Source organism: Anolis carolinensis, chromosome 1 (assembly GCF_035594765.1).
Source record: "Anolis carolinensis isolate JA03-04 chromosome 1, rAnoCar3.1.pri, whole genome shotgun sequence".
Taxonomy (NCBI): domain Eukaryota; kingdom Metazoa; phylum Chordata; class Lepidosauria; order Squamata; family Dactyloidae; genus Anolis; species Anolis carolinensis.
In genome coordinates this window covers 262,769,373-262,781,859 of record NC_085841.1, presented here as the reverse complement: position 1 = coordinate 262,781,859, position 12,487 = coordinate 262,769,373, and the positions used below count along the sequence as shown (strand labels likewise).

Below are 12,487 nucleotides of genomic sequence, written 5' to 3'. Positions count from 1 at the left end.
ATAGTGAGACCTGGACTGTGGATAGCGAGATCCAGCATGCGGATACCGAAACCCAAAAGCGGATAACAAGATCCAGAGCTAGGCTGCTGTGAGCCCGTGCCTGGCGAGACTTAATGCTAAAACGCAATGTTCCCCAATCTAAGGTATCTCACCAGTTGAAGTATTACCCACTGAGGTATTTTATTCAATCCAGCCAGAAAGGATGCCAGCCAGCAGTACACCACTCAAAGAAGCTTTTTGTGTGTGTCAGAGAGACTTGAGAAACTGCAAGTCTCTTCTGGTGAGAGAAAATTGGCTGTCTGCCAGGACGTTGCCCAAGGGATGCTCGGATGTTTCACCATCCTATGAGAGGCTTATCTCATGTCCCTGAATGGGAAGCTGGAGCTGATAGACAGGAGCTCACCTCACTCCCCTGCATTCTTTGGTTCCTCGCTCAAAGAAGCTGACATATTTTGTATAAGTAAAATGGAGATTTTCATACAGTTTGGTCTTTTGTTTCTCCCAGGCAGGCCCAGCTGAAGCCAGCTTCACGCTGATTGGTGAAGCTGCGGTGACGTCACGGCAAGTTGGGGATTCTTCAGTGGGACTGCAGTATTCATCAGCTAATCAGAAAGCATTCCCCACTTCGGATACAGATTTCTGTTCTCCAATGGCTGACGGAGGGCAGGATGACTTGGGAGACAAAGAAATGCATAGTTTCTTGAATGGATGACCATTTCCCATCCTTGGGACAAACAAAGGGGGCCATTTCGTCCCATGGGTCCCAGTGATTTTTATTTTTTCATGGCTACACACTGTATAATGGCTGATGGGATATATAAAATTCTTTAATGCATATGAAACATATTCATTGTATCTTCTGCATCAAAATTTTGAAAAACCAATCCTTAACTTCTGAAATGAAAGAACACTGAAACCTTTATCTCCCAGAGTCTTGCCTTTTTTCTGGAAATTATTTGCACTAATTTTACAGGTGAATGTGAGAGGTGAGGCAAAACCACTCTGTGCAAACCCAAATTTCTATTCATTTTTATTATTAATTCTTAAATCCCAGGGCTCAGCTGGGGATTTAATACCTTCCCAAATTTATTTTTTTAATTGAAATATATCATCAAATTTTTACATATCCCTTTTTAAATATACATATGATTTTTTTGTTGTTTCCGTATTATCTAGTTCATTGTGTAAAATATAATGTAATAGATTAACACAGTGGTTCCAACCTGAGGGTCCCCACGTGTTTTAGCCTACAACTCCCAGAAATCCCAGCTAGTTTACCAGGTATTAGGATTTCTGGGAGTTGAAGGCCAAAACATCTGGGGACCCACAGGTTGAGAACCATTGGATTAATATTTAAAACATTTTCCAGGAAATTTTTATTATAATAATAATAATAATAATAATAATAATAATAATAATAATAATAATAATAATAATAATAATAGACATTGACAAAATTACGATTACTGGGATCTGCACGCATCATCCAAAAATACATCACACAGTCCTAAACGCTTGGGAAGTGTTCGACTTGTGGTTTTGTGATACGAAATCCAGCATATCTATCTGGTTTGCTGTGTCATACAATGTCGTTGTGTCAATAATAATAATAATTACAGCAACAGCCAGAAAAATTGAAAGATATGAAGCCAGAATCATCCAGTACAGACAAAATCAACTGTTTCAATCAGACCAAAGACTGTTTTACCAGAGTCTGAACCAAACAACAGACACAGTAACCTTTATGGAGAGAGAAAACTGCAACAACGAAGTTCTGGAAAGAGCTTTGGGAAAATAATAAGAACTACAACAAAAACGCTGGGTGGATAAAGGCTTTTGAAGGAAAATTCTCACAGAACAAAATGGAACAGATGGAAATAACAACTGAAATGATCAGCAAATGTGTGCAAAAAGTCAAGAACTGGACATCGCCTGGTAGTGATCAACTTCATGGATTTTGGCTCAAACATCTGATTAGTTTACATGGAAAAATGGCCCAACAATTCAATGAGATACTGCAGAAAGGAAGTATCAGTGAATGGCTAACAACTGGAAGAACTTACCTGACACAAAAGGATCCAGCAAAAGGAGCAGCACCAGGAAATTACAGGCCAATAACGTGTCTGCCCACTATGTTTAAACTACTGACTGGCATCATAGCTGACAAAATTCAAGACTATCTTGAAGAAAAACATCTTGCCAGATGAACAGAAAGGCAACAAACGGAAAAAGCAGGGGCACAAAAGACCAGTTATTAATTGACAAAATGATTCTGGAGAACTGTAAAAGCCGAAAAGCTAATCTTCACATGACATGGGTTGACTACAAAAAGGCCTTTGACTCACTCCCACACAGCTGGATCATCAAGTGCCTGGACGCCATCGGAATTAGTAAAAACGTTGGCACCTTTATTGAAAACATGATGGAGCACTGGAAAACTGAACTGTTTGTTGGAAATGAAAGCTATGGACTTGTCAACCTTTGCACCAGCTGGACTGCTGACTTGAAGGTTGGATGGCTGACCTGAAGGTTGCTGGTTAGAATCTGCAAGATGGGGTGAGCTCCCATCTGTCAGCTCTAGCTTGTGGGCACATGAGAGAAGTCTCCCAGCAGTATATTAACAATGTCTCTGTAGACAGCCAATTCTCTCACATCAGAAGCGACTTGCAGTAGGTTCTCAAGTAACTTCTGACACAATAAAAAATTTGAGATGGATCCATTCATTTAACCAATTCAGTATAGCTATTTCTCTGTATAGTTTTAAGTTTGGGAGGGCAAGTCCTCCTCTTTGTTTAGCATTTTGTAACTTTTTCATCTTTATTCTAGATTTTCCCCTCTCCACATAAATCTTGTGAGTTCAACATTCCAATTCTTTTATTCTTTATCCCTAATATTAATTGGGATATTTTAGAACAAGAAGCATAGTTTGGGTAGGATGTTCATTTTTATTGTAGCCAGAGCCGGTCCAACAATGCTTTTTCTGTTGATTTGTTGTAAAACATGATGTTTTGGTGCTTAATTTGTAAAATCTTAATGTAATTTGATGTTTAATAGGCTTTTCCTTAATCCCTCTTTATTATCCAACATTTTTACTTATCCAACACTTTTATTTTTCAGTGATTGGTTTTGGGGGGGTGCCAAAATTCTGTTCGCCTACACTTGAAAAATACCTAGGGCCAGCTCTGATTGTAGCCATCTGTCCTAGAAGAGAGATCTCCAAATTTGTCCAGTTTTTCAGGTCTTTTTAAAATTTCATTCCAGGTTTTTAAAACATTATTTTTATATAACTTCTTATTATTTATTGTTATGTTTATTCCTAAATATTTTGCTAGTGTTAAAACCTCCCCAAATTTCTTTAAGTGACATCCTTGTATCTGGTTTTCAAACCAAACCTTCCATTAGTGAATATTTTGGAAATATTTTTCAAATATTTTAATGACCCTGATTCTACTCAATATCATCCTTTCTCATGTAGTTCTAGCCAAGGACAATTGGTTAAAAGGTTCTCATTATAAATACATTTACCTCTCTGTAGAAGTCTAGGAATTTTAGTCAAAAAACCAACCTGCCCAAATCTGTGTTGAATGAACTTATTCACGTGTCAGTGTGCATACTGTACCTCAACTCTTATCAAAAAAGGAACCATCTTCTTCTTTGAGCAGAGTGATAAAGGGACAACACTGATCTGTCCTGGGAGGGAAGCTCCAATCTCCTCTACTCTCTCCTCCATGGTGACACGTGTTGAATGCCATGGAATAACCCTTGCCTTATCCATCGATTATATCAAATCCATAATTTTGGCTCCCAAACTTGTCTTTGACTTGTGTATATACGGTAAGTCTCTCTGAATGGAGTGGCACTTACTACTGACATATGAAGTGGTGATAGTTTCAAGATATTTTTTTGCCCAAGTCAGAACTGCAAATGGCATCTCTCACTTAGCAAAGCCAAAATGCATCCTGCTCAACTCAAGGCAAACCACATGCTGCACAACCATATTTTTCTGTTTCGGCAAAACACAATGAACATATATCACCCTTTCACGATACCCAAAATACGTAATTCGAGGCAACTACTCACTCTGGGCTGGCCCTGCCTGTGCAATGTAAGAACAATCCAGTCTCCAAGGTACTTTGCGCAGAACCATTTACTGACTGGTGGTGGTAAATAAGTCATAAATAAGTGAATCAATAAACCAAGATGCAAAGGTTAAACTCCTCTGTTAGCAAAGTACCATTTGCAACATTACTTCCTCATGGCAGAGTGAAAGGAGGATTCATGATGATGATAAACGAAGACCACTTTCCTTAGATTTTGGATTCCTTCCCTACCTGCACCAGTCTGATGGCTTTTTTCATTCACTTCTGCACCTGTATGGTCTTTGTCTTGGTATCTGTACTTCAAGTCCAGGGACAGAGTGAATGTAAGTATGCCTGGGAGACAGCAGCAAGTATTTTGAATCAGGCTTAATTGTTAAAAATAACATAAGAAGGATAATTGTTTGTACACCAATAGAGGAACAAAAGGCATGGATATTTTCAATATATGGATTGCTTAAATAGCCTAAAAGTGCCAAATCTTGTCTGATCTTGAGTTAGGCAAGATCAACCCTGGCTAGTCTTTTGATTGGAGACTATTAAAACTACCAGATGAAGAAGGTTATATTTCAGAGGAAGGAATTGGCAAACCACCTCTAAGTATTTCTTGCCTAAGAAAACCCTATGAAGTTTGTGGTGTTGCCATAAGTTGTCCGGAACATAGCACTAGCGTTTGATCACTGTTTCCCAACTTGTGGGTCCCCAGGTGTTTTGGCCTACAACTCCCAGAAATTCAAGCCAGTTTACCAGCTGTTAGGATATCTGGGAGTTGAAGGCCAAAACATTTGGGGACCCACAGGTTGAGAACCACTGTTGTAGGTGCTTATTTCAAATTAGACTCCCACAGAGTTTTGTGGAGTTTACTCTTCTATAAGCATGAGCAGAAGCGCAGCAAGAACACTAAAGTACCTTGTATATTTTAAGAATAGATCTTGCCTGGGGAAGAATCAGTATTATGTTTCTAATATGCTGACAAAGTATTTTTGTCAGAACAATGACATTTTGACAATATGTGAAGAGATTCAAGCCAACAGACAATATTAACACAAGTACTAGTACAATTTCAAAAACACCCTGCTTTATAATTTTATCTAATTCATGTAATTAATTTTGAATTAACTATATGAATGGGAATAATTTTACATAGTGTCTGGAATAAGGAATTCAATCTCTAAATTTAATATGGGATTGGATGCCCCCCAAATTTTAAAGGTGAAGACTTGGTAAAAGCACAAGAAAAGGTTTTGGATTATGAAAAGACCAAACATTGACAAGTCCCCACTCTAGATAGCAGATAAAATATTATTATTTGGATGTATCTCTTGCATACCTGCTTATTGCCATGTTATATGAAATGTCCTACGTTGTTGTTGTTGTTGTTGTTGTTGTTGTTGTTGTTGTTGTTGTGTGCCTCCAAATTGTTTCCAACTATTGGTGATCCTATAATGAGGTTTTCTGGGGCTGAAGGTGTGTGACAAGGTGGGTTTCAGTAGCTGCGCAGGGAATTGAACCTGGTCTCCAGAGTCTCCAGTGCACAAACTACAATGCCTTACTGGTTCTCACTTGTTGCAAATAAAATATTAAATTAAAGTATAAAACACTAGTAATTAACAATCACTTCATACTGGCAGGTATGGATACTTCTATTGAGTTAAACTGCACTTCCACAGACATGAAATATTTCCTTTTGTTTCACTAGACTGTTCTGTGGAGAATGCCAGTCCGAGTATTGAGGAGAACAACGCTCCTGGGGTCGTGGTCACCAACATTACGGCAGCTGCTGGTGTCACTGTAACAATTGCTTCAGCATCAGGCACACATCCTGAGTATTTTGAGATAAAAGACTCACAACTTATCCTGAAACATTCAGTGGATTATGAGGTAAACGACGGAGTAGGGATTAATGGCACAGTATTATGTGGTTAGCCTTTTATCCAGAAAAACCTTTGCTTGTGTTCCTATGAATATAAAGACATTATGAAGTGGATCAGTACAGTCCAGCCAAAATCTAAATACACCTAACGGCTTAGTGTTCTTCTTCTTCTTCATTCACTCAGTCGTTTCCGACTCTTCGTGACTTCATGGACCAGTCCATGCCAGAGTTTCCTGTTGGTCGTCGCCGCCCCCAGTTCCTTCAAGGTCAAACCAATCACTTCAAGGATACCATCCATTCATCTTGCTCTTGGTCGGCCTCTCTTCTTTTTTCCTTCCATTTTCCCCAGCAACATGATCTTTTCCAAGCTTTCCTGTCTTCTCATGATATGGCCAAATACTTCTTCTTTGCCTCTAATATCCTTCCCTCCAGTAAGCAGCTGGGCATTATTTCCTGGTTGGATCTTCTTACGGTCCAAGGCACTCTCAGGATTTTTCTCCAGCACCAAAGTTCAAAAGCATCTATCTTCCTTTGATCAACCTTCCTTATGGTCCAGCTCTCGCATCCATAGGTTACTATGGGGAATACCATTGCTTTCATTATGCAGACCTTCGTTGCCAGTGTGATGTCTCTGCTTTTCACTATTTTATCGAGGTTGGCCATTGCTCTTCTCCCAAGAAGTAGACATCTTCTGATTTCCTGGCTGCAGTCTGCGTCTGCAGTGATCTTTGCACCTTGAAATATAAAGTCTCACTGCCTCCACACTTTCTCCTTCTATTTGCCAGTTATCAATAGATATAGTTGCCATGATCTTGGTTTTCTTGATGTTTAACTGCAACCCAGATTTTGCACTTTCTTCTTTCACTTTGGTGATAAGGCTTCTCAGCTCTTCCTCACTTTCGTCCATCAGAGTGTTATCATCTGCATTGTTAATGTTTCTTCCATCAATTTTAACTCCAGCCTTGGATTTGTTAAGCCCCGCACGTCGCATGATGTGTTCTGCGTACAAGTTGAATAGGGAGGGTGAAAGTATCCAGCCCTGCCGTACTCTTTTCCCAATCTTGAATCAGTCTGTTGTTCCGTGGCCTGTTCTTACTGTGGCTACTTGGTCTTTATACAGATTTCTCAGGAGACAGACAAGGTGACTTGGTATCCCCATACCACCAAGAACATGCCACAGTTTATTATGATCCACACAGTCGAAGGCTTTAGAATAATCAATAAAGCAGAAGTAGATGTTTTTCTGAAACTCCCTGGCTTCCTCCATTATCCAGTGGATATTGGCAATTTGGTCTCTCATTCCTCTGCCTTTTCTAAACCCAGCTTGGACATCTGGCAACTCTCACTCCATGTATTGCTGGAGTCTGCCTCGTAGGATCTTGAGCTTAGTGTTATCAGAATAAAAAATGGAGACAGTTCTTTTACCTGAAATTCCCTTTTTTACCCAGCTGTTTAAAAAATTGTGACATCTTATTTTTTTTTTATTCTAGTAACCCTAGTTCTTGCGTATTGATAATATTAGTAGAATGAACTTTGAAAATTGGTTGGACTTGTCTGTTTTTGCATTTAAGTATAGGTTTACTCTTGTAAATTGGGTAGAAAACTCCTCCTCCTTCTTTTCCGCCACCTCCTTCTTCTTGAACAATTGTCTTTATTTTTTGAAAAGGAAATAATATGTTCTGGATTGCAAGACCAGCCCTTCCAATTACAAGCAGACCTTGGTGGACTGGGAGTGGTACTGAGAAAGAATTCTGCCCCTGCTCTGAAATGTATTCAGTCCTCAAATGTCTACATTTGCAATAGCTTGAAACTTCACCCAAGCATTTAGAAATATAGTTTAGTTATCCCAACAAAAGGGACTAACAAAATTAGCAACAGAATACAAATAAGAGTTCTAGGTGGGACCAGTTTCCTGTGTCTCACCATCTGAAATTATAATACAACTTTGTTTTAGAATGCACTTAGTACTTGGGACTGAATTCAAACTTTCTTTTTGATAAAGATGCATATGCTTAAGCTGCCCAAAAGCTTTACATCTGTCAGGACCCAGGCTGCAGAGCACCAATAACCTTACACAGAGGCCAGAATCTATCTAATATCTTTATTGAAGGAGTATATAAAGTTAATAAAAACAAGTGTAGAAAATAGTCCAGAGTTAGACCTTTCAGGAAAGGTCAAAATTAGTCCAAAGAAACAATGTCCAATATGAAATATTAAGGTCCAAAGTTGTAATCCAATAACCGAAACACTCACTTTGCCAGGCAAAGTGAGGGGAGATGACAAGGTCTTTTAATCCATGAAACTTGAGCGAGGCTAGGAAGTAACTTGATTCTTGGAAAAACGAGGCTTGATTCAAGGCAACAAGGAAACAAGGAACAAGAGCAAGATCCGTGGTAATTTCTTGGTAAAATCCGGGAAACAAGACGAGGCTGAGTCTTAGAAAGCAAGGCAGGATTCGTGGAGTAAACAAAGCTGGGAACGAAGGCTTGGCGACAGGAACGGAGGCTTGGAAGCGGAGTAGCTGTCCACACACGCTACTCCGGTTGCTGACGAATTGACTCCGCAAGATCCCTTTGTGGGTAAAACACCTAAATAGGGTCCCGTTTTCCCGCCCAAGAGCAGTTCTCTGGAGAACCAGAAACGAAAGCTATTTTCTGAGTCCAGATGCATGACTCCCTAAACTTTCCCATGGGAAGCAGGCTTAATCAGCTGAATGCTTAGCAGCTATCCTAGCACTCCTGCGAGACGCCTGATCGACTCCTCTCTGTTGTTTACAAAAATCATGGCGAGAAAACACAGGAGATTTAGGCTCAGGGCTTGTTTGACAGACTTCTGGAAGACAAATCTCTTGCAGGTGCAAGGTTCCCAAATCTGGCTGGGAAAGTTCCAAATCTGACTGAGACGGTGAAAAACCCAAGTTTTCCTCCTCATCTGGCACTACAGTGCCAGGAATGGGACTACATGGCCCATGACTCATCACAACATCTGTCATAGGAGTCAAATTTTGTTAAACCTACATGTAAATTGTGAGTTTTCTCATTATTGTTGGCTGGGATCCAAGGAATTATTTTAGGTAAATTCAAGGCTGTATGATCACTCAATAGAGTTTTTGTCTTTTAAAAAAACCTCATATTTGAACACTCACAAAAGGGGTACAAGATGTGGGTTAAGATCCCTTTATTGTGCAGATTTATTCCACACAGCTGAATAAAATTCCAAGGTTTCTGCTTTGAACTGGAATATATAGCAGTGTGGACTCAGAAATCCCAGTTCAAAGCAGACATGTGGGATTTTCTGCCTTGATATTCTGGGTTATATGGTTGTGCGGAAGGGCCCCGAGTCCTGTTGTAATTTTGAAAGCAGTGTTAGTTTTAAGAACACATCCATCCATTTCTAATTTATATCCTGCCTTCCTCCCTATTTATTCCTCTTTATTTAAGCCACATTATCACATGAAAGTTTTAAAGAACTGAAAAAATTGAAACCCAGAAGTGGCATGTACTGTACTTTGCAGGCTCCTAAAAACACACCAAGTGGGATAATGCTTTCTTTTGAAATGAGCCAAAGAGGCTTACCATACTTCAAAATAAATCACAATTGCTGTTTTCTCCATTTTTCTCATTGCCTGTAGATATGGAACAGTACAACCTTTTGAGTTTTCATCCTCATCGCAGGCACTTCTTGCCAGCTCTTTGAAGTGAAAATAATTATTCTATTTGCTTTCCTGCCACAAACTGAAAGTAGTCCTAACAGGACTTTTAATTATGAAAAGCAGACTTGGGACTCAGGCTGTAGTTCTGAGAAGGGGGTAGAATGGACGTCATTCACCTGTGCTGAGAACGCTGGCAGAACAGTGTCAGGATCATGACTAAGAAGGGAACATAAATGTGGACGAGTTACAGAGGAGTAAAGCTAAGTAGATGTTCCATATTCATGATCCCTACTTAGTCACAATTGTGGCGCTACTGCCATACCTATAATCCTCCCAATCGACTCTGCCAGGCAACAACTGCGTGGGAAGAAGGATGTCCTTCTGCTGGTTATCAGAAGATGGATTAATGATGTTCTTGTCAAGTTTGGAAAGAGACAGGCTGGAAAAGATCACTTAGTAAGGTATACCCCTTACTTGAAGGAGCCCCCGATGGCGTAGTGGACTAAAGCCTGGTGACTTGAAGGTTGGGTTGCTGACCTGAAAGCTGCCAGGTTCGAATCCCACCCAGGGAGAGTGCGGATGAGCTCCCTCTATCAGCTCCAGCTCCATGCAGGGACATGAGAGAAGCCTCCCACAAGGATGGTAAAAACATCAAAACATCTGGGCGTCCCCTGGGCAACGTCCTTGCAGACAGCCAATTCTCTCACACCAGAAGCGACTCAGGTTGCTCCTGACACTAAAAAAAAAGTAAGGTATACAGTCAGCCCTCCACATTTGTAGCCTTGACTTTTGCGAATTTGATTATTCATGGATTTGATTTAAAATGTTCTTTTTAGGAAACTCTGTAAATTCTCTAGAGCAGTGATGGCAAACCTTTTAGGGGCAGTGGGCAGGTGAGCAAGCAGATGAGCAAGCAGGTGAACAGGGGGAGCAAGCAAGCAGGCAGTAGGAGGGCAGGTGGGTGAATGAATGGGGGAGGGGTGAGTGACTGTGTGCATGCCAGGAGAGAGGAGGCTGTGTGTCCCTTTTGACACACATGCCATAAGTTCACCACCACTACTCTAGTGTGACTATATGGTTAACTTCCTCCGGTCCTGCTGGAGGACCTAGAGATTTCAGCTTCAAACAGAAGTTTACCATTGAGCTATAATGGAAGATGTAGAAATTCCTTTTTCAAATTTTCATGGGGATAATAGTAATTATTTTATTTCTTACCTGTCTATCCTCGTGGGTCAAAGTGGGTTATATCATAGAAAAAATTGTAAAGATCCTATAAATACACTTATTATATGTATTTCAATAAAAGATATATATTAAAACCTATTTCTATAAAATACATATTAAAATACACAAGTCAGAGATTAAGACACAGGACATGAGTTTAGAATTCTTGATTAAAACTGGCTGGGTAGGCCTGCCGGAAGAGATGGGTCTTCAATTGTGTCTTAAATTCCGACAGCTCAGCTGATTTAACTGTTGAAGCTTTTCCAGCAGCTCATTCCACAGTCTTGGGGTGGCAAATGAAAAGGTCTTCTGGGTGACTGTGGCCAGTTGAGTTCTAGAGGGTTGGAGTAGCTGCTCCCCAGAGGATCTCAGTGTTTGGGGAAGCTTGTATGGGAGAAGACAATCCTGTAGGTAACCTGGATGCAAAATATGTAGGGCTTTAAAGGTCAAAACTAACATTTTGTACTTTGCCTGGAAACTAATTGGTAGCCAGTGGAGTGACTTTAGGATAGGTATAATATGCTCACTCCTGGATGTTCCCGTAACCACTCTGTCTGCCATATTTTGAACCAGCTGGAGTTTCTGAACTTGGTACAAAGATATCCCAATGTAAAGCACATTGCAAAATTCCAACCTTGAGGTTACCAGTGTCCCCCAAATCTAGGAAGGGCCACAGCTAGCATATCAGCTGAAGCTGGTAGTAAGCACTCCCGACTGTCACATTTACTTGGGGTGACATTTGGAGAGATGGATTCAGGAGCACTCCCAAGCTGCAGACACAGTCTTTCAGAGGACTGATTGACATACCTCCACCCCCAAATTAGGACCCTTGATGACAAGCACCTCTGTTTTGTTTGGATTAAATCTCAATTTGTTTTTCTTCATCCAGCCCATTACCTCTTCCAGGCATTTGTTCAGAGGTGACATGCTATCCTTAGCTGAGGCTTTTTTTTAAAGGCATGGAGAAATATATTTGGATGTCATCAGCATACTGATAATACTCTGCCCCATGCCTCTGGATGATCTCTCCCAGTGGTTTCATATAAATATTAAAAAGCATTGGGATGGCCCATTCCTAGATTTGGAGAACCTAAAGATCGTATTGCATACACTGGTAACCTCAAAGTTGGACTTCTGCAATGCTCTTCACATTGATCTAGCTTTGAATATGGAGGGCTGACTGTACTGATGTAGAATATTAGTTAACAGCAGGGTTTAGGTGGAAACTTTTGCAGATATCTGCCCGAGCCTAAGGTATCTACATAGACCATTTAATGCAATTCAAAGCTAGCTTCAAATGTTGAGAGCCAGATAACAAACTCCCAGGAAAGCATTCATCAATGTGCATCAGTGCTCTGTGGTTTGTGTAATCATTATCTGAGCCTGAAACTGGTTCCAGGATTTCTTCCGTGACATCTGCACAGCAGTACCAGTTTGAAACTGCATTAAATTGTCAGTGTAGATGTGACCTTAGTTTTGATTAGAAACATGTTCTATACATCAGCTATATTAATTATAGCTATGGAGAAGAGTCAAAATAAAAGTATTGCCCCCAAAACAATAATTCTGCCCCTTGTGAAAATTTATTTCAGTCCCCATATTTCAACCACTGAACACACTAAAAATTTTAACTTAGCATTT

At 40.2% G+C, this 12,487-nt stretch overlaps 1 protein-coding gene across 2 annotated transcripts in view; it reads left to right on the top strand.

Annotated features, from left to right (window-relative positions):
* Positions 1-4,250: 4,250 nt before the first annotated feature.
* cdhr5 (cadherin related family member 5) overlaps positions 4,251-12,487 on the top strand; it is a 47,673-nt gene continuing 39,436 nt past the window's right edge. For both annotated transcript variants that reach the window (XM_008108522.3, XM_008108516.3), the window contains exons 1-2: positions 4,251-4,423; positions 5,797-5,978. In XM_008108522.3, the coding sequence (XP_008106729.1) occupies positions 4,345-4,423; positions 5,797-5,978 (261 nt within the window). In that variant the 5' untranslated portion in view covers positions 4,251-4,344. The remainder of the gene's footprint in view (positions 4,424-5,796; positions 5,979-12,487) is intronic.